The sequence below is a fragment of the Lepidothrix coronata genome, unplaced genomic scaffold, assembly GCF_001604755.1.
Source record: "Lepidothrix coronata isolate B3197 unplaced genomic scaffold, Lepidothrix_coronata-1.0 Scaffold59, whole genome shotgun sequence".
Classification (NCBI taxonomy): Eukaryota; Metazoa; Chordata; class Aves; order Passeriformes; family Pipridae; genus Lepidothrix; species Lepidothrix coronata.
The window spans coordinates 3,541,193-3,562,295 of NW_016690239.1; the positions used below are offsets into that span (position 1 = coordinate 3,541,193).

The 21,103-nt window shown below is 42.1% G+C and overlaps 2 protein-coding genes and 1 long non-coding RNA gene across 6 annotated transcripts in view; 2 read left to right on the top strand and 1 right to left on the bottom strand.

Moving 5' to 3' along the window:
* ARMC3 (armadillo repeat containing 3) overlaps positions 1–2,936 on the top strand; it is a 61,673-nt gene extending 58,737 nt beyond the window's left edge. For all 4 annotated transcript variants that reach the window (XM_017817242.1, XM_017817241.1, XM_017817243.1 and 1 more), the window contains 2 exons: positions 389–551; positions 2,024–2,936. In XM_017817242.1, coding sequence (XP_017672731.1) covers positions 389–551; positions 2,024–2,233 — 373 coding nt within the window. In that variant the 3' untranslated portion in view covers positions 2,234–2,936. The remainder of the gene's footprint in view (positions 1–388; positions 552–2,023) is intronic.
* On the bottom strand, positions 541–9,859 carry LOC108498466. Its single transcript, XR_001875182.1, has 3 exons — positions 9,770–9,859; positions 8,463–8,594; positions 541–1,146 (listed from the first exon to the last, which is right to left on the bottom strand). It is a non-coding gene; the product is annotated as an uncharacterized LOC108498466 (long non-coding RNA).
* On the top strand, positions 9,459–20,492 carry MSRB2 (methionine sulfoxide reductase B2). The gene is made up of 6 exons (XM_017817244.1): positions 9,459–9,745; positions 9,824–9,992; positions 11,533–11,639; positions 12,623–12,699; positions 16,608–16,755; positions 19,432–20,492. The coding sequence occupies exons 1-6, from the start codon at positions 9,587–9,589 to the stop codon at positions 19,537–19,539; spliced, it is 768 nt and encodes a 255-aa protein (XP_017672733.1). The 5' UTR covers positions 9,459–9,586; the 3' UTR covers positions 19,540–20,492.
* Positions 20,493–21,103: the final 611 nt, after the last annotated feature.

Consider the following 21,103-nt stretch of genomic DNA (forward strand, 5'->3'; position numbering starts at 1 on the left):
ATTTCAAACAAATGTAATATGTAGCTCACCTAATCTGTTATCTGCGAATATGAACACTAGCTTCTGTAATTACTTCCTCAGTAACTGATGATTTTCTCTGAGGACTTCATGCCTATACTAGACCTCTCCAGAATCTCTTCTGGCAGTTTTTGCACCTTGGTTTAGGTCTGTGACAAATCTGAATGACCAGAGTTATGGTTATCTATATTTATAGTAAGCATATTTAAAATACCAATTACTGAATTAAAAAAATTAAGCAAACATAGAGGAAGTATTAGTCTCATATTTCGTTCACTTACTGGTTGTATACATTTCATTTTGCTACATTTTTGTGATAAATACAAGAGGAACTGTCGATGTAATTGATCCCGGTATGCATTTGGAACAGGTTTGTTGCAGACAGGATGGGTGGCTCTATTGAAAGAGACAAACTACATGACTTCAGCTGGGAACTTCACATAAGTGAAATAGAATTTGAACTGAAATGCAACATTGTGCCTATCGGGAAAATCAAAAAAGGGACGTTCTATCACAGGGCTTTACTTTTCAAGGTACATTAACATTTATTTTGCAACATAACATATTGATTTTAAATGGATATTCAAAACTATACTTGCATCAGTATAATACCATATTTTTATTCATGTAAATCTTTTGTAGACGCTTTAGTAATTTTTCACCAGCAAAGTTAATTTCCCAGTGAATGAAAGCCAACATTGCCTCTTTCTGTAAGCATTCTTGTTGTCATTAAATTGTCTTAAGTGATATGAGCAGAATACTTGATAAATGGCAAAAAGCCAAAATATTTGATTTGGAGTCAAAACATTTTACGTTTTCTGTAAACTGTAGAATATGAATTATGCAGCTTCCTTCTTTTTCCATGCTGCAAATGTAAACTTGTTGGGACAATTTTTGTTTGGTATCTATCCAGTGTTCTATGATAGTATATAACAGCTTTAATGTTCTCGTTTCTTAGAAGTTCACAAGCATTAACTTCTGGGAAGTTTCATTTCTTCTTTCTTCATGTGAAGATATACTGGTGCAGTCTGGTTATCTGTCCCATACTTTTGCCTTAGCTGGATTTTTGTCTTTCTCGGATGGAAAGGAAAAGAGAAGCAAGGGCCTAGCACATTGAGCTAGAAGGACCTAGGAAAGAGCACACAGGAGAAAGAGCACAAACCTAAATTTATAGTATCCATTGGGAGAGAAAGTTCCCAACTTATTTTATGAATGGTCTGAGGCTGTGAATTAATTATCCTCCACTGTCCTAAGAAACCTTTGTAGGGAACAGCTCATCTCTTAAAGCCACAGCACTCTAAGCAATGGATATCCTTGTCCATTTGTAACAAGTTAAAAATCTTCCAGGACTTCATTCCTTCACAGCAGATGCATGGTGAGAAAGCAGTTTTGTAGCTGGAAACCATTATAGGTCTGTCTGTGATAGTGCAGCACAGAGGAAAGGCAGGTGTTTCATCTAGCAGGCACTTGCCTTGCATTTCATTGCTTCCCACATTTCCAGGGCTGAAAAGCAAGGAGCGTGCTTTGGAGCGAAGCAAGAGTCCTAAACTTACACTGATGAAAATGTTACATTTTTACACTTAATATTTCATATGAGCTATATGTGTGCAGTGGGCCTACACCTCACTGCTTGAATACACTTCAAAATACTATTCAGAATTAAGTCTTCCAACTAGAAAAAAAACACTGCTGGATATTGTGGGTGCTGCACTTCATTTGAGATCTAAAGGACTGGCTGATAAACAAATGTATCAGTATCTGAAAAGAGTTAAAATTAATATTTTTCATGATGTGCATTGAATACGCTCAAAATAATATTTAAAAGCCTACATTTCCTAAGCAGAATGAACACTAAAGGTTTGCACTCTTGAGAGGTTTATAAAGTCTGTTTCAAGGAAACACTTTTAAGGTATTTGTTTGCTTTTTAAGCATCTCTGGGCCTTGCTGTATATCACAGAAGCTACATGGATGAACTGTGATTAACTACTACCTCTTTCATTTTTAGGTGATAGCGGACAGAATTGGCATTGGCTGTAGTTTAGTTCGTGGCAAGTATAACAGAGCTTGGAATGAAGTTAAATTGGTTGACGACTTTCCCAAGGGAATAGCTGGGCTTCTGCTTCCTCCTCAAGAATATATTGTAGATCTAATGTTTGAGCCAGGCTTTTTGATCAAACAGGGAAGTGCAAAGGCGGATCAATACAAACGTATTTAATCATCTTGACAAATTTCACCAAATAAATATTTTAAAAATGTTTGCAGTGCTGTATTTTTGAAACACAGGGTTTCATATCCAACTATCAAAAATAAGCATATCTGGTATGTTGTCTTAAACATTTAATTAAATGAATTTTTGGTATCCAGCTTCGATGCTTAGAAATTTTGTTAAATTTTTTTGTACTATTTTAAGACTAAACTGTAAAACTATAGATTAAAATTTGGTAATCAATATTTGTTATGTGCTAACATTAAAACGCTTATTAAATAGATTTAGATTATTTCCAATATAGTATTTTTTTTCTTATTTTCCTTCTACTCCCATGCACATTTATAGAAACTACTTGTCCATGAAGCAAGAAAATATGACATCTGGTGAAATAACAAGTCACCTAAAAACAACTGAACAATTTTTGTGTGAAATAACCCAAGAAATGAGAATTAGAATGAAGATAATGGTACACTTTCAGCCTCTGTAGAAAACATCCCATATATATTTCTTAGAACTTGGTAGTTAATATTTACAGATAATAAGGTACTCCAGTCGAAAGGAAATACTGTTTGTCCTGGCACAGGGAAGAGAGATGATTGATAAAGTGATTCGTGTGATCTCTGTTTAAATTCTTTATTTTTCACTTGAAGATAAAATGGACTCCAAGAAGGCAGCAGTTTTAGACAGGGAATTTGTATTTCTTGCAGCCTTGCTGAAGTGTGGTGGTGCATCTAAGAGAGGTAAAATACTGGCTACAGCCAGTAACTCCAGTAAACACTTCCTGGTGAAACTGTCAGGAATGTACTGGAGTATTTCAGGGAGCACCACTATGAATTGAGTTTACCATAGAAAACTGAGAAAATGCCCTGTACAGCAGTTGGGCCAGTGCAGACAATGCTGTACAGAACTGAATTTCAGAAGAATTTCAGAATGCAAACAGCAAGGCATTTACTTCCTGCCCACCAAAAATGTGACTTAAAAATTTGTTGTCTGTGTTCATTTAGTTTTTTAATGTTTGCATAAGCAGAACCACTTGCATTGACCACTTTAGACTGAGGAGGTTTGTATCTGTTGTATTCATTACTGCTTATGAGCATGATCCCACCACTCCTCCTCCTTCCTCCTCTGACATGCAGCATGATTTCCTGGTAGCCCCTGGGGAACATTTTATCTTTCTGTTGTAAATTCACTTATATGGCTGCATGCTCATTTTTTTACCTTATGTTCAGCAGCACTCTAGACATCAGAAGGAAAAAGAACTCTGGAAACAAAATGCATGCTATCCTGGTAGAACTGAGAGGAAGGTGAGGATGTGTTTCTTATCATTGATTGCTATGTAGCAGGTAGGGGGATGGAAGGTCATATGCTCTCCCTGACAGGTATGACTCGGTATAGACATCTACAACTTTGAAAGTGCAGTAAATTGAAGTAAAATAAGAATTAATTTCCTGCTAGCTATCATTTTGTATAGTTTTCTTACATTGGAATTTCATTATTTTGTATTGGAACCATAATGTTAAAGTGTGACTTACTGTGTTTGAGGAGGTCTTGAAAAGAAAGCAATTTCTCTTGTTTCTGATAAAAGTCAATATGGGGGGGAAAAAGACAAAATGCAGTTTTTAAAAATAAATTGGGAAAATTCTAGACATATAAGCTCACTTTACATAAAATAATTATCTAAACAAATAAAACCAAATACTGTACCCTGCATTGTATAATGAAGAATTTGATGATCCAAAAATGTTGGATGAGGGTTGTTTCATGTCAACTCAAAATTTTTAGTTTTGTATTATCTGAGTTCTGCCACTTCAAAATTGTAACACATTTGGGTGTCAGAAATAAGATCTAGGCAGAATATAAATGCTACAATCTCAAATTTTTACTCTGAAAATTGCACTTCAGTTGTTAAGTAAGTCAAAGAGATGCCACACTTTTTTATTTGATGTTAACCAAGGACCTGTAGCTGTGCCCATGCATGGCTCTAGTGAAGAATTCCCCCAGAAGCACATCCCAGCTCACACTCATTCCAGAACTGAAAACAAAATGTTTAAACATTTCTACAAGGCTCATCTGAGTGCATATTCCCAGGACATGTCTAATACACCATTTGGCTTGGGCCATGCCTGAGAGAATTGATCACCTTCCTCCTTTTAAGGAGCAGATAGAGAAGGGCCTCATATTTCCTTTTACAGGTTATGCAAGATCTCTTTGCCTATTTTAGAATAAGGGACAAAATAGGCTCTTCAGCAAAAGACTCTACTAGAAAGTTCAGTGCCATTAGGTTTTCTGTGGAGGTTTAGCTGTGACCAAAATTCTTCCAGTCTATGTAAACGTTTAGAGCTGTCCACTGCTGTTCCTCGCTCCCTCATCCACGCTGCATAAAACTCCCAAAAGTAACAACCCCCTCCATGGGCTCCATAGCGCGTAACGTTTCCTTTCTGTGGTGCCAGTGTTGTGCAAGTTTGCTTTAAAACATGGTGCCAAGTTCTTGTGAAGCAGAAACTGCTCCAAAATCCCTTCACCCTTCTGTTGCGAGAAAGGCTAAGCTAACTACCCAACCAGAGACCTCAGTGCACGCTGGCTGGTACCACAGCTTGTAGTCTCACTGTTCCCCATTTCTTTTTTACTGTTTTCTCTTGCCGTTTCCAGGAGATATTCCTAGATTGTCTTACTGAAAGCTCTGCTGAAGCTGCTGCAGACCCAGGGCACAACACTTCACACTGGTAAGAGGTGCTGGTTCAGGAGGATGTACCACATAAAAAAATATAGGACCAAGATATTACTTCTTGACCTCTTAACTTGTTCCAATACATTCATTTTTAGTAGAACATTTCCAGAGGACAGGTGCTGCCAAGAGGTCTTACTCTCACAACACAAGTCAATCAGAACTTGAATTCCCAGTTAAACCATTTCTGCTGCTGGTGGGACAGTGGCAGTACAAAAGATCTGAAGGTCATTCGAAAGCAGGGAACGCACACACAGCCTCCTGCTTTCTGCTTATCTTCTAACCAAGAGCACTACAGTGAAGGTGAGTCACCAGCACAAAACCAGTGGGTGACTCTTCCAGAAGTGCCTGCATCTAAGTGAAGGTAAGATGGAGGAAATGCAGACTTTGGGCAGACTTTAAAGAACATGATTTTGTCCTTTCCCTGAATAAAAAATTCATTAAAAATAAACCTGGGGGCTCACCTATGACAGAAAGAAAGAAGATTCATAACTTCACTTATGTGAATCCCAGATTTAAAAGTACATCTAAGATGAATGACTGGGAATAAAACTTGTTCTGGTGAGGCCTTTTCCTCAGGAATTCCCATTTGCTGGGAAAGAGGCAAACTCTGTTATCAGGGAAGTGAGTCTACTGAAGAGAGCCACTTCCCCAATCAGAGTGTGAAGCATGACATTTAAAATTATTAAATTTTAATCATTTATATAATTAATCATATATATATAATCATTAAATCCTTTATATTTTACTTTTTTATGATGCAATCATGAATTAGCTTTTTCCGCATTTGTAATGAGAGGATAGAACAGATGGTCAGGGCTTAGTTCAGGGTGTGATAAATCCATTAAGATAACCTACAGAAAGCTGCTGCTATGGCAGATGCTGCCAAATAACTGTTCGTTCAATGGTCTGTTCAGGCTTTGGGTACGGGGTGGAAGAACCATCCCACTTCTTCACTACCTTGAGGTACAAGGGATAGGAAATCACACACAAGACTGTGGAATGTATTATTACTGTCTATGTGGCTTGAGAAATTTGGATGGTATGATATAGGGGATGCATAGGGCAATCCAGGGAAATAGCCTGGAGTTGTTGCTTCCCAATAGCTGCCCCTGCAGGTACACATAGCCCATACAGGCCTGTGTGTCTACTTTTAGCTGAACCAATGGCCCAATTGCAGAGTAGAGTTCTCTAACAAGGAGTGATTGCAAAATATCCATTTCACTTTGAATTCATGCCTTCGCTTGTTCTGCAAGACACTTCTCAAAACATTTAGGATCCTAGAATAATTTATGCTGGACTGGACCTAGGGAGGGCATTTGGTCTATTCCAACTCAAAGCATTTGTCACAGTGGACCAAACCTGTAGGTCCCTTCCAACTGGAACTATTCTATCTTGTTCTGTTCAAATTCCACCCTTAGACTCCTGCAGAAGGCTCATGCTTAAGCTAGTCCGCCTATTTTTTTCTAAAAACAAAGGTCAGAATAATCAGGTATCCTATAACTTATAATTAGCAAAAAGATATATTAAACCATAAAGCAAGCAAAGCAAGAAGTTGTGTGTTCATTATTTCTGATGATGTCTTTGCCTGAATCACATCAGACTACTCTGTAAATGAATCTAAGCAGAATCCCTGGGTCAGCTTCAGGGAGGTCCAGAGCTCTGTTCAGTCTCTCTGTGCCTGAGGTGCTTTGACACTTTAAATCTTGCTGAAATCCCTCTCCATCATTGGAATTCAGCACCAGAGTATTACCACATATCTTTGGATAGCATTTGCATATGAAAACAGTATCTCCACATACCAAGAGCTCAGAGTTTTCATCACACCTGAGTGGCTAGGAACTGGCTGTGGAGTTGTATCAAGTCTATTAGAGCAGAAGGAAGACTCTGCTGAGGAAGAATGTGGAGTTCCTGCGATATTTCCTACAAAAGCATTAAGGATTCTGTGGGGGAAAATGGAGCCCACCACAGATACAATCTACCCCCGAAGGGCTCATGCCAGTCCCCTGTTCTTCATTCCCCAGGGACCTGGGCACACAGTACCACTGCATAGGACAGATCCAAGATAAATTCTTGCATGTTGAGTTCCCACGTGTTTCAATGGGAACATCTCATGGGAGGGGACACACATTAAGTATGATAAAGTGAGCAGAAGAAAACTGATTGCATACAAATGCATACAAAATAAAAACACCACAGTTTCAGTGGTTTCTTCCATATGTAATAATGTCGAGGGGCTTTATTAACAAAAGCTGCGTAAGCAGAGGTCTGAATTTGAGCAGGGTTCATCTGACTTCTTCACTTCACTGCTTCCTGGCTGACTGCTCAGTATCATCCAGCGTAGGCATTATGTGATGCTCTGCTTGTCCCCAAAGCCATCAGTCAAGACAGAGCCTGGGCTGGGAAGTGGTTAGAGTCCGAATAAATATTAGCAGGATAGTCTGGACCGTGCCTGCTTCCCTCCTACTCTCGCCTTCACCCGCCCACACAGGCTGCTGCTGCTGCTGCCTCAGCTCAGAGTAACACTTACAGGAGGTGCTGAGAAGCTTCTCCCCCATCTACACACATCTAATAGGACACTGTGTGACCCCTCCCTGGATGCAGCTTGTGTACACGCTAGAGTCAGGTGACATTTTTAACAATAAACCTGCTGAATTACAATTCAGGGAGAATTTACTTGAAAATTTACATAATGTAGCTAGGGGAGACTTTTAACTGCTTCCCCTTGTGCATAAGGGAAAAAAAAAAGGGAGGAAAATTAAGTAACAGCCTAATTGGCTTTTATAACAGTCTATGGAGAGAAATGCAGGCCGGATGTCTGCCTAGCTACACAGCTCGGTATGTGCTGTAACTATGGGAGGCAATATTACAGGCATGACAGGACAATGATTTGGTTTTTCAGGACCAAAGATCTGAAAAATTAAATACCTCCAGCCAGGGGGGTTGTTTACCAGTTGAGGAAGGCCTGTCATGCTAGTCTGGATGAATGCAGGTCAGGCTTCTCCTGGAAGGAAAAAGGGAGGATCTGCTTTGCCAGTGCACCACCTCAAATGTGGATCATGGCTGCTGGGATGAATGGGATCTGCCTCTTCCACCCCCACCCCCCCCTCATTTTAATCAAGGCGTGGTTTGCAATGAACTGGGTGACTGAGGGGATGATGAAGCTTGGGCTGATGTGCCTGATGCCTTCTGCTCCTTCTGTTCCCACTGCTCCGCTAGGTGCATGGCCCAGGTGCCTGCTCCCCTCCTCCACAGCCCAAGGAAAATGGCACAGCAACAGACCTGTGTTGGTTCCGTTCCCACTGCCTCAAAAGTGCTGCATTTTGGGATGGTACCCTTAACAGCCACAAAGAAGATATTGACAGTTCGTTTTTTATTTAATTTTGTCTTTAAAAAAATCACCAGTTAAATCAACGTCAATTACATGAAAACATGCAAGTTTCGGGACTAATCACTTTCTCTCACCCTCCTTCATTTCCCAGATACTTCAGGGAGAACTCCATTGATTACCTGTCCTCCTCAGCAGCAAACACAACTTGAGATCAAGACCAGGAATGTGAGGGAAATGCCTCTTTTCCACAGTTGAACTGGAGACAGAGTGACACCATCGCTTGCCACCATTTTCCAGACCTAAGCCATTTCCTAGAACTGGGGGAGTGTCAGACTGGCTCCCTCCTCTCCAAAGGCCCTCTAAAATGTACCAGTTCCCTCCTAATGCATGGCTAAATGACTGATATAAGATGCCACAGGGGTGAGCAAGAAGTGGTTTGAAAAGACCTTTGATCGTTACTTCCCCAAATGGCCGGACATGGCAAAATGTTGTCCCTCTGCCACAGCACAGATGCTGCCCCCTGCGAGCACCAAGAGCCCTGGCAAAGCCCTCTCCTCCCTGCCCAGCAGCACTCCTCTCCTAACATCCTGAGGACTCACAGCCATCGCATCTCCAGGATTTTTCTCAAGGTACTCTGGCTTCATTCCACAGTGTCTTATTACACAGGACAAAACCATAAACCCAGTGTGTGCCCCCTCTCCCCTACTGCAGCAGGTAGTGAATGCAACCATCTACGAGCCTTGCTGATATCCATCTTTTGGTGCAATACTTCGTGGAGCCAAGCAGAGGGAGTAATTAGAGCCATGGTACTGATCATACGCGGTGCTGGATGTCCTCAGCTGCCTTTGAACTCACTGTCTTAGACATAAGGATGGTTCAATAAATGTGTATATACAGGACTGATCACACAACACTATTTTTTTAGCTTTGATTTCAGAATTAGGCTAGAAGAACTAGACTAGAAAGAAAGCAATTTCCTATTAAACACCATTATTAGTTTTGTTATCCAATACAATCAAAACAGTTCCTTCCACATCCTTCAGAAATGATGAACCAAATCAGAAATGGAACTATTGGGGGGAAAAAAAGCAGACAGTAGCATTAAGGCTTAACCTGGAAAACTAACTTGTGTTTAGGTTTACCTTTTAAGGACAGGAGGCCAAACTAAAACACGTCCTACTACAGGTATATTTATAGACCAAGTCAAAGCAGCTGTGACTGCAAATCGCACCCGCTAACAAGTACCCCTCAGACAGCACAGCACCTTCGCCATCCCTCGATCAGCGACAGCAATGCCTGTAACATGCATCCAGGACAGCAAGAGCACTTGGGCATGCAAGCACCAGACTTGTTCTCCTTAAAGACAACCTACAGTGGCTGCAAGCAAACGCCTCATCAGGATTTTGTTATATTTATGGCTGCAGCGATTGTTGATTTTTTAAGCTGGTCTCTTTGCCTCTCGGTAAGAAGTGATCGAAACCTTTACCTGAAAATGCTGCATCGGCATTTAAGCGAGTTCTTTACTCATTGCTTTTATAAGGTCTGGCTGCTCAGGCTGAGCGCACGGATCAGACGCGCCCGGCGCGTTGCCCAGTCCCGCCCCCCGGACATGGCGGCGCGGCTGCCCCTGAGGGTGCTCGGAACCCGCGGCCTCCGCCTCGTCCTGCTCCGCTCCGGCGGCTGCGCCCGCGCTGCCCACAGGGGCACAGGTACCCCCGGGGCACGGGTACCCGCAGGGGCACAGGGACCCCCCACAGGGACCCACAAGGGCACAGGGACCCCCAGGGCACAGGGACCCCCGGGGCACGGGTACCCACAGGGGCACGGATATCCACAGGGGCACAGGTACCCCCCACGGGTATCCACAGGGGCACAAGTACCCCCCACGGGTACCCCCGGGGCACGGGTACCCACAGGAGCACAGGTAACCCCCACAGGGACCCACAGGGGCACGGGTACCCACAGGGGCACAGGGACCCACAAGGGCACAGGGACCCCCAGGGCACAGGGACCCCCAGGGCACAGGGACCCCCAGGGCACGGGTACCCACAGGGGCACGGATATCCACAGGGGCACAGGTACCCCCCACGGGTATCCACAGGGGCACAGGTATCCCCGGGGCATGGGTATCCACAGGGGCACAAGTACCCCCCACGGGTACCCCCGGGGCACGGGTACCCACAGGGGCACAGGTAACCCCCACAGGGACCCACAGGGGCACGGGTACCCAGAGGCACAGGTAATCCCCCACCTGGAGCTTGGGAATGGGGGGAAGGAGCAGGAGCTGCCCTGCAAGGGGAGGGCATCCCCGTCCTCGATGTCTTCTGGCCGGTTAGCACGCTGTAGGTTTTCATCTTGAACTGGCCGGGTAAACTCTGGGGTTTTTGGTTAAACTATAATTTTCAAATTCACACACACACCCCCTGCCAACTCTCACCCCTGCATTGCAAGAGATGAGTGCAGGCAAGCATCTCTCAGGAGCTGATTTTTTTTTCGAAGATCCTGTGCTGATGGGAGATAGGCGGGGAAGTAGTTCCCCACCTCAGACTTTTTGATTAGGAAGGTATTAATCTATTTTACTCGCTGTTTTTCAGCCAATCTATTAATTCTTTGCCAATTCCATACCACGATAAATGTTCTACATGATGTGTACAGACTCACAGGAGGCATTGCTGGAGTTTTGCGCTGTAATGGGTGACTTCTGCCCTCCTGTTATGTGTCCCTCACTTCACTACAGCCCCTTTCTCTTGGTCTTTAGGTGTTTCTTTCTTCCAGTGCTCCTTCTTAGCACTGCTTTTCATTGGGGCCTGTGAAAGTTGCTAGTCTTCAACGGCTCATAGATGAACATTAGTTCTGGTTTCTGAGGGTTTCCAAGAGACAAACTCCAAACCTTTTAGTGATACCCGGGGATGAGGAAGGAGCAGGAGCACTGCACGAGCAGTTATTCCAAGCCAGAACAGAAGGTTGTGCAGGGAGAGTGGGAGGTATTTTGGGTCATAGGTGCCTGTTTCTATTATAAGCCTTCCCAAGTGTTTTGCTGGAGTTGCCATCTAGATGTAGCACATCAAATGGAAAGCAGATGCAACATCCTGCATTCCCCCCTGCTCATATCCCTGAATTGCTCACTGTGCTCTGTCTGTACCCATAGAAACTTGGGGAGAACTAAGATGATGATGGAAAGCATCAACGCAGTCTAAATTAAAATGGTGTTAAAAATAATACAAATTATCTTTCTACATCTAATTGAAGACAAAGGGTCTCTGACTAAACAAGCTGAAGCAAGTGCTGCTACAGACTGGAAAAAAAAATTGACTCCGGAGCAATTCTATGTTACAAGAGAAAAGGGAACTGAACCGGTAAGCAAAGGCACTAATGCTGTCCAAGGGTAGACCACCTCCTCTGCCTGCTGGGCTGAGAAAAACCTGCTTTGGGGAGCTGTGACCACTCAGTTGCTTCACAGGATTTCCCCTGCCTTCCTGTTGATGAAAGTTAGACTCATTATACTGAATGAGGTGGATTTTGTTCTGACACAGACTGGTTTGAAGATGAAAAAGCGTTCTGCATTCTTTTCGTATTTTGTTGGGGTTTTTTCCTGGGATGCTTCGCTGCCAGCTCAGCAGTCTGTGTGGCAGTAGTGGAGCCTCTCCAGAGGGGAGGGAAATTGTATTTTTGTCCTGTAGTCTCCTTTTTTTGACCATATATAGATTAGCCATGGAAATATTATACATAGCACTCCATTCAAGAGATGGGTTATCCCTCATGTGCCAGATCACCCACCTACCTTGTCCCCATACTTTGTTTCCTTCTGTGATGGAGGCCATGTAGTGTTGTGGATGGAGCACTGGCATCCACAGCCCAGAGCCAGGACTTCTGCATGCATGGATCATGCACCATGGGATTAAATCAGTTAACTGCCCAAATTCATATCTATAAAATAAGGATCTGAGTTCCAGACCATGCAGGAAGGAGGAGAGTCCCTTTGTAGAGCCACTTTAAAGTTGTGGCACTCCATAGCAGAGCCATGGTCTTTGGGATCCTGCACATTTCACCAGTTCCTCGGAGGTCACGACTCCATCCCTGGTACCTGGATGATTTATGCATCTGACTGGTTTCAAGGTTTCCGGGGGTAGGGGGTAGTCTTTCTTCACTATTAATCCAAAGGCATCCTCCCCTTCATTTCTTTGGGCTGCTAATGTTTGTTCTTCAAAGCCCCCCTGTGAAGCCTTCTTTTTATGGTTTTTCTCCTGTTTTGAATCTGATTCCTACATGCTTGTTCCAGATGGTGAGCTTTCAAAGACCTGCATTATTAACTTCTCTTTTTTTCCTTCCTTTTTAAAAGCCATTTAGTGGGATCTATCTGAATAACACAGAATCAGGAATATACTACTGCGTGTGCTGCAATGCCCCACTCTTCAGGTAACATCCTTAGGATTTCACAGTGTCTTTAACAAGCCCTAATTGTGGCAGGAGGGGCAGTGTCTTTTCACGAGCAGAAGTGAAAAGGAGGAGGAATGGAAAGAAGGACAGTCCCTACATATGAGACCTCCAGGGTACCTGTGTTGATACAAACACATGGTACGCCTTTTCCTCGAGCATGTGAGGGTCTCCAGTGGCCACCAGACAGTTGCTACATTATGGTCTGGCTGTTTCTCCTGCCACACACTGTTCTTTTGGGTTGATAATAATTCTCTGTTTAAGAGAGCCTTAAACCACAGGCTGCCACAAATTATGTGTATTTGTGCATTAGTATCACTGTGTGTTTGCTCTGTTCTTGTGCTCCTCCAAAGTCTGCCACTCATGCTGCTGGGCTATGGAGACCTTTGGTCTGCCTTTGTTTGGCTGTTGTGATGGTCTTATTGCTGGGTCCCTCACACTGGAGCTAAGACCCCCACCCCCTACTTGTTCCTTAATTGAATTCCACTATTCCTACTTTTTTGCTTAAATCTACTTTTTAAAACCTAACTGCAAATGACTGTGCTGTTAACCCCAGTGCTCTTTACAATACTATATATTTTGCAACTTCATTAACATCTAAGTAAAAGGAAATAGAGTGCCTTGGAGTAGGATATGCAGTGGGTGTTCTGTTCTCTGTAACTGAACCAGAAAAGACAGTTTCTTTTGTTTTTGTTCTAGAAAATAGCCCTTTTTTATTATTATTCCAAATTCAATGAAATGCAGCTGATATGCCCATGTTTCTGAAGACTTTAAAGGATGCATCACAAATGAGACCTTCAGATGGAAAGCTGAGGAACAAGAGATCTGGATAGTAAGAAAGGAGGGGAAAATGTAATGGCTGTATTGAAAGTAAACCTAAAGTAAGCAATTAAATGGTAAAAATGAAGGCTGATCATTTTGAACGGTTAATTTTTCTTTGGCCAAGTGTAGAAAACTGTTGTTATGCAAGTATGCATTTGCTTAAATGTATCTTTTTCTGTAGAGGTTTGCTAATAAAGACTTATAAATAAATTTATTTCCAAAGTTCCAGCATTACAAAATATTCTGAAGACAAATACAAACTCTAATAATACCTCTGGAAAATTCAGATAAATTAGAGACATTTTAAATTACTAAGCTGTGGAAGAGTTCCTTCAATTCCTTCAAATTTGCCTTCAATTTCGGCATCTTTTTTATTAGACAATAGATATTGAGAGATCAACGTGAAGAGAGACAAGCACTGGAGGGAATTGCTTCTGCTGCTAAACTAGTAACAAATCGACAATATAACCAAACAGTCAAGCTGCTTTTTGCACTATCCAGCTCTCAGAGAATATAAGTACTTTTGTTTAAAGCACAAGATAATGCTGAGCCTCACAGACAAAAAAAAATAAACTGTCAGAAAAAGAACCTCGTAAGAAAATTTGAAATTATTAAATGTGCAAAATGGTCCGAAACTATATTTTCCATTGATGTATTATGTTGTGGAGAACACTAAAAATGAGAGGAGGAAATGGTATTGGATAAGAGATTCATTCATCATATTTATTTCCTAGTCCATTAAAAATGTCCTTTCTTTTTCAAATGCATTAGATCATTAGCTACAGGTAAACATGAAGTATTTCTTCCTTTCTTTGAAACATGTGTGTATACATTTATACCAGAATTTATTACCTTCTGCTACCAAATACTCATATGAAAGAGTTGGAAATACGTGGAACAAACCCCTAACCTTTATAGATAGCAAATTGTGGTGCTTTAATTAAACCTCAAACCTTCATCAAACCATAAACCTACAGCTGAGATTCATACAGCAAAAAGCACTTTTTAGAATTATCTGGATTCCATCCAGGATGACTGAAATAGGGATCAAAGTAAATGACATGTGCTGGAGGAATGGCGTGTCGAAGGCTAATCTAATGCATATGTTTAGGGAAAGTCCATTTATCCATAAATTAAGTGGTGAAATACTTCAAAGGACAAATATTATCTTGAACAGCAATATTTTTGGGTACTAAAATGTTTCTATTAGGGAATCTAAGTGATATTACTGTTAGTAAAACCACACAGAGGCCATTTCTGTTGAGAGCTAATTTAACAGCTCAAAGGATTGTTCCTTTAGCAGTGGAAAACATCTACAATAAACTTCAGTATTGTGAGTGACACGTAAGAGACAGAGTCAGTCAGGGTCAGATGCAAAACCCACATAGCGTTAAAGACCTTCCGTGACTCTGTGGGGTTTTAGAGAGGATCTTTGTATCTATGTATGAATACACATAAGGACCCCTGTGTCAAAAAGTTCTAATAAAAAGGAATCAAAACAGATATATGTCAGGGAAACTCAGAAGTCTTGTACAGATATGTGTTCCCCCAGGTTATTCTTGTGGTGGCTGGTAGGCAGTGTTAATGTGGTTTTGTAGCAGAGAAAGCAGGCAGCCCTCTTTGGCTGAAAAGAAATAGTGCTGGAGCCCTAAGGACCTTCACATACAAAGGCAGAGTCCACAAACTGCATTTGCTTCAGTGCAGCCTGCTTCTGTACTGTGTCCTGTTTCTCTCCAGTTTTATGGAGAGGAGGAGGAGGAAGGAGAGCATTTCTTATGGGTATTTGTGCATTGATGTAAAGGACTAAGCAACAACCCTCACAAAAACTAGCCTTTGGTCATTCTGTGCTTGCAAATCCTCTTTTCTTTCCAGAGTTGCATTGCTCAAAGACAACGCTGTACAGATGATTATAAAATCCATGCTGACGCACACACTGTTCTTTGGGTTGGATGTTTTAAGCTCTTTGCCTAGCTTGTTTGTCTTGTCTTTTTAAAGGCACTGCAATCTATTTTCAGCTTTTTCTTCACTGTGTTAATATCCCACCAGAATATACATGATATACACTACATACTTTGTTTTAAACTCAGTCTTAAGTAATGGACCAATCCCCTTGACCAAGAGCTGCTACTGGTGTTGATGTCTCCATCCACCACTAGATGCCAGTAAGAGCATTGAGTTTGTGAAACTGGGAAAAAACTTAAATCGAGAGGAAATGGTTGAGGTGAGTCTCCAGCCCACTTATCTGAGAAGTATGTGAATCTATCTTCCTTTCTTGTTCTAGCTCACTCTAGGTCCCTCTTTGATAGGAGAAAGTCCATATTGCTATTAAAACTTGCACAGTTTTAAATAGGAGGAATTATCTCAATTCTGTACTAAATCCCAAAAATATTTTCTGATTGTGTTTTCCAATACACTCTAGGTTTTAATATGCAGCTAAACAGCGTTGGTCCTCCTAGATGTTAACAGGAGGTAATCCACAAGTTGACAGTGTGTAATACTGTTTCTGATTATTGCAATTATCTCTTGGGAAAAGTAGATCTTTGTGCTGTGAAGATTTCTCATGGGTTGATTGATAGTTTGAGCAAGGCTCTGTTTGATTTTCCAAACCAGCTTGATGGCTGACTGCCAGACAAAGCCATCATCATCAGGTGTGAGCCTGGTCTGGTGGGCCAACCCAGCCTTTGTCCGTTCTTCGTTTCTTCTCGTAAACTTTCTGAGATTGTGCTATATTGGGCCAGGCTTTGAACTGCAACTTAGTAGGTGTGATTCAGCTAAACACCATGCTCAGTTGTTGGGAAAACCCTTTTCCAAGCTTTATGAAATGCCAACCTGTCATTGAAATAGAAACAGTGAGGCAGAATCTCCTGCTGTGGGCTGATCGAGAATTCCCTTTGGAAAAGAGTTTCCAGCACAGTCTGATGCCAGTGAGAAAACTTCTACTGTGCCAAATATTATTAATAGTGGTACAAGACAGGAATGAGGAGAAAAGCCAATGTTCTTAATAGAAGCAGACTTTTTTGTAACATCTCAGTTATTAATTAACAAGAAAATCTGGTTTCCTCTTGTAGCTCAGAAAAGAAGTACAATTCTGGGACTGGATGGCCATCGTTTTCTGAGGCTTATGGTACTTGTGGCAGAGATGAAAGTAATACCAATATCACGAGACGACCAGATAACTCATTGGGATTAGCTAGAACTGAAGTTGTCTGCAAACAGGTATGTTTATTTTGAAAACAATATGCAAAGGCACAGATCTTAACAAATATGTTTTCTTTGTGCCCATGAAGGAATCTACCTAAATACAACAGCGAGAATTACGGTATCACTGGAACCATTCTGCCTGACTTCTTGGTATGAAACATGAGTAGAGTATCAAATATAGGCAGTCAGTTTGGTGGGAAGAAAAGTATCTGACTGGGGAAAGTAGTTGTGCAAGTGTAGCCAAGGGCTGAAAATTTAGACAGAAAATTTACTGAAAGGACCTCAGGTGCAATGCAGGGTGTGACAAGAGACAGTAGAAGAGACTCTGAGATAGGGACCATGCATTTGGCTCATCAGAGGGAGTTACTCCTAGTTCAGCTGCAAAATATTTGCTGAAGATGTTCTTAAAATATGCAGAGATGGACATAATACAGCCTTACTAGGTAGTGAGTTGTAACCTGCATATCTTCCTACACTTGGTTTGACATTGGGGAAAATACTGTTTGCAGCTGTTGAAGCTTATTACTCTTTGCCCTGCATGGTGGTGGCTGTGCCCTGCATCTCCACAGCTATTTTCTGTGGATTCTCGTGGTTCACAGAAGCCACCCTTCTATTTTTGATAGCTGTTTTGACTCCCTCAGTCATCTCTTTTCTAGACTAGAAAGGTCCAGTTCCTTCAAATGTTTCTTTTTATGCAGTGTTTTTTAGTGTCCTGATCATCCTGTTCCTCTCTTTTGCATTTTTTCCAATCCACCCTTTTCCTTCTCCAAGTACAGTGCAAAGCTGGACATAGTGCTGCAGCTGGGCCCAGCCTGCATCAGAGGTTGGGGGCTGTTCAGGTGTTTTGTAAGTGGTGTTCCTGTCCTTACACCTTTACCTTTCCACAGCCCATGACACACAGTTGTTTTGGGACATGCTGCAAAACCCAGGTCCTTTCCTAAAGAACTGCCACCCCTAACCATTTCTTCCCAACTCTGAACCTGTTTATTATTTTTGTTATGGTATAAAAGTATGCAATTGAGATTGATGAATTGCATCTTGGGTTTGGTTTTTTATTGTCTGTGTGTATCTTTTTTTCCCAAACTGTTAAGATTGTTAATGCTGTCCTTCAGTGTGCCTGCAGCCCTTCTAGCAGGATTAGGTACATCTGCAAACGTAACAAGCATTTGCTGCAGTCCATTATCTTGGTAGAGTTCAGGTTTGCAGCAATATGCAGCAAGCCTCTTTCAAGAACTCCATCTGAAGCCAACCTTCCAATTTTATAATGAGCCACTGATAGCTATACTGAGTCTAATTTTTTTACATCAGTTATTTGGAGGAGGGAGAATCCTCAGTTAATCTATGAGAGGGACCTACAGTGACTGTCTTAACTGAAATTTTCATAATATATTGAGAAGTCTAGATACTTCCAGTTATTTCCTTTATACTTTCTGGCACTAATACCTTTTTGACTTCCTCTTCTGGAATCTGCTTGTTTGGGGGGCAGGTATTTGCCTGCTGGCCAGAGGTGATTACTCCAGGTCGTATTACTAGTCTCTCCCTAAGACTTCCCCCACACACAATTCAATAGTGAATTAATTATAGAACTTTCTTAATTCAGGATAGCACAGTAGGTACCATCATAATGGTAGTCCATAATTAAAGTGGTAATAATGCAATAATAATGGTTTCCAGTCACCAGGGGTGTTCCCCAGGGCTCAGTATTGGATCCAGTCCTATTTAGTATCTTTACTGATGATCTGGACAAGGGGATCGAGAGTATCCTCAGTAAATTCACAGACAACAGCAAGTTGGGTAGGACTGTTGATCTACTGGAAGGTAGGAGGGCTCTCCAGAGGGATCTGGACAGGCTGGATCAGTGGGAAGAGGCTAATGTTACAAGGTTCAACAAGGCCAAGTGCTGGATGCTGCCCTTGGGTCACAACAACCCTGTGCAACTCTACAGGCTGGGGGAAGAGTGGCTGGAAAGCTGCCCAGCAGAAAAGGACCCGGGGGTGCTGGTCAACAGCAGCTGAACACGAGCCAGCAGTGCCCAGGGGCCAAGAAGGCCAGTGGCATCCTGGCCTGAATCAGCAATAGTGTGGCCAGGGAGAATCAAAAATGATTCTTTCCCCTGTGCTTGGCACTGGTGAGGCTGCACCTCCAGTACCATTTTCAGTTTTGGGCCCCTCAGTTCAGGAAGGGCATTGAGGTGCTGGGGCGAGTACAGAGAAAGGCAGCGAAGCTGGTGACGGGTCTAGAGGGCAGCTCCTATGGGGAGCAGCTGAGGGAGCTGGAGGTGTTCAGCCTGGAGAAAAGGAGACTCAGGGGTGACCTTATCGCTCTCTACAGCTGCCTGAAAGGAGGGTGCAGCCAGGTGGGGTTCGGTCTCTTCTCCCAGGCAACCAGCAATAGGACAAGAGGACATAACCTCAAGCTGCACCAGGGGAGGTTCAGGCTGGACATCAGGGGGAATTTCTTCGCGAAAAGGATTGTTAATCATTGGAGTGGGCTGCCCAAGGAGGTGGTAGAGTCACCATTGCTGGAAGTGGTCAAGAAATGACTTGGATGCAGCACTGAGTGCCATGGTCTAGTTGACAAGGTGGTGATCAGTCAAAGGTTGTACTCTGATCTGAGAGGTCTTTTCCAACATAATTGATTCTGTGATTCTGTAATAATGCAATAATAACATGGTAATAATTTCTGTTGCAGTGTGACGCCCATCTAGGCCATGTGTTTGATGATGGTCCCACACCTTCTGGGCAGAGGTTCTGTATCAACAGTGTTTCATTAAACTTCAAACCAGGCTCTGGTCAGTGAGAAGTGGATCTCTGTGGCTTACAGAATGTCCTTTCTCTGCTTGTACAGCATGCTTGTGAAAAACTCTCATGCTTTTAATATATAACCCAAATTTTAGTACTTATGCCATAGTAGCTTTGTTTTCCAGCTATTTGTTAATAAAATACATATTTTTGTCATAACTCTTTTGAGTTCTGTCTTTCCATGGTTAGTGTGATGTTTTGATCTGCTTATTGTATTTTTTAATTAAAAAAAATCTGTGCAATATTTCACTTTAATAACTTTCATCATTAACTGTATTGAGGCTGCTGAAATGACATGCTCTCCTTAAACTGACTGTCTATTCTGACCAGTAATTGTGGCACCCAGGAACACAGATATACATGGCTGATCATGCCACAGCTTATACTTCTGTAAAATCATCATATCTTTCAAAAGAGAAGCAAAAATAATGTGAATCTTCAAATAAGGTTTGGGGTTTTTTTCCCCTCTACTGTGAGAGACCTTTAGCCAAGCCAAGTGACTTTTCCATGAACCCACAAAAGCAAAGTCCTGAAGGAGGGCCTAATTAAAACTATTCAGGCAATGGAGGCGGTGGAGACACTGAGTCTTTTTTCTTTAAAATCAATTATTTTGATTCTGTGTCCAATAGCAGAGCTGAAATAGGATTTGCTCCAGGAACTTTCTCTTGCAGCAATAATATGATAATAATGTAATGATATGTGTAATATTTCCAGACTTCTGTTATCATTTATATATTTCAGAATCCAAAAATAAAAATGAAGGTGAACTTTACTGTATTTGGGGAAAATAAGTCAGCATCAAAAAACAGGTTTAGTAAAATTATGCTTTTGCTGAAAACATGCCTTGTCTGTTCTTCCTTGTACAAGTTTGTAAATACTTCTGTATTCGCCCAAGCATTGTCATTATGGTTTGCTCTAACAGAAAAATAAATCCTATTTTTGTTAAATTGAGCTTTCCTGCTTTCAGATTTTCTTTCCAGAGAAAATAATCTCTGAGTCAGAACATCAGCTTCACTAAACTGGCTGGGTTTAAATGCTTCCCTGCTGAGAGTTACTAGGCAACATCTCATTTGGCTTTACCTATAACAGACTGTTTCCATTCTCCCCACTTTGGTTGCCTCAGTAATAAAAAGGATGTGTTCATTTACTAGTGTAGTCTTAAATCTTTTCAACGGACCTCTATTGCACTGAATTTACTTTTAGTCCTTCTGTCTTGGAGCTCTGCAGTTTTCCATTCTCCTGTACTTTCTACAGGAGAACTTCACAATTCCGTAACTTTTAAAAACATCAGAGACAGTGATTGCTACAGCCAACCTACACCAGAATGGCACAAAGGCCACCAGAGGTGTGAAGCAGCTTGAATGAAGCAGACACTTGCTGGCTGCTGGTTTTACGTAGTGTCACAGACGGTGAAAGTCACGTTGTCATCAGAGGTGTCTGTTAACAGCAACAGCATGGTGCTTGCTGTACCTGTGCTGCACCGTGCTCTGCCACGCACAGGTGCCCTTGAATCACCTCCTGCTGTCCCCTGCCTGCTCTGACCAGGCCATACATGCCCGCTC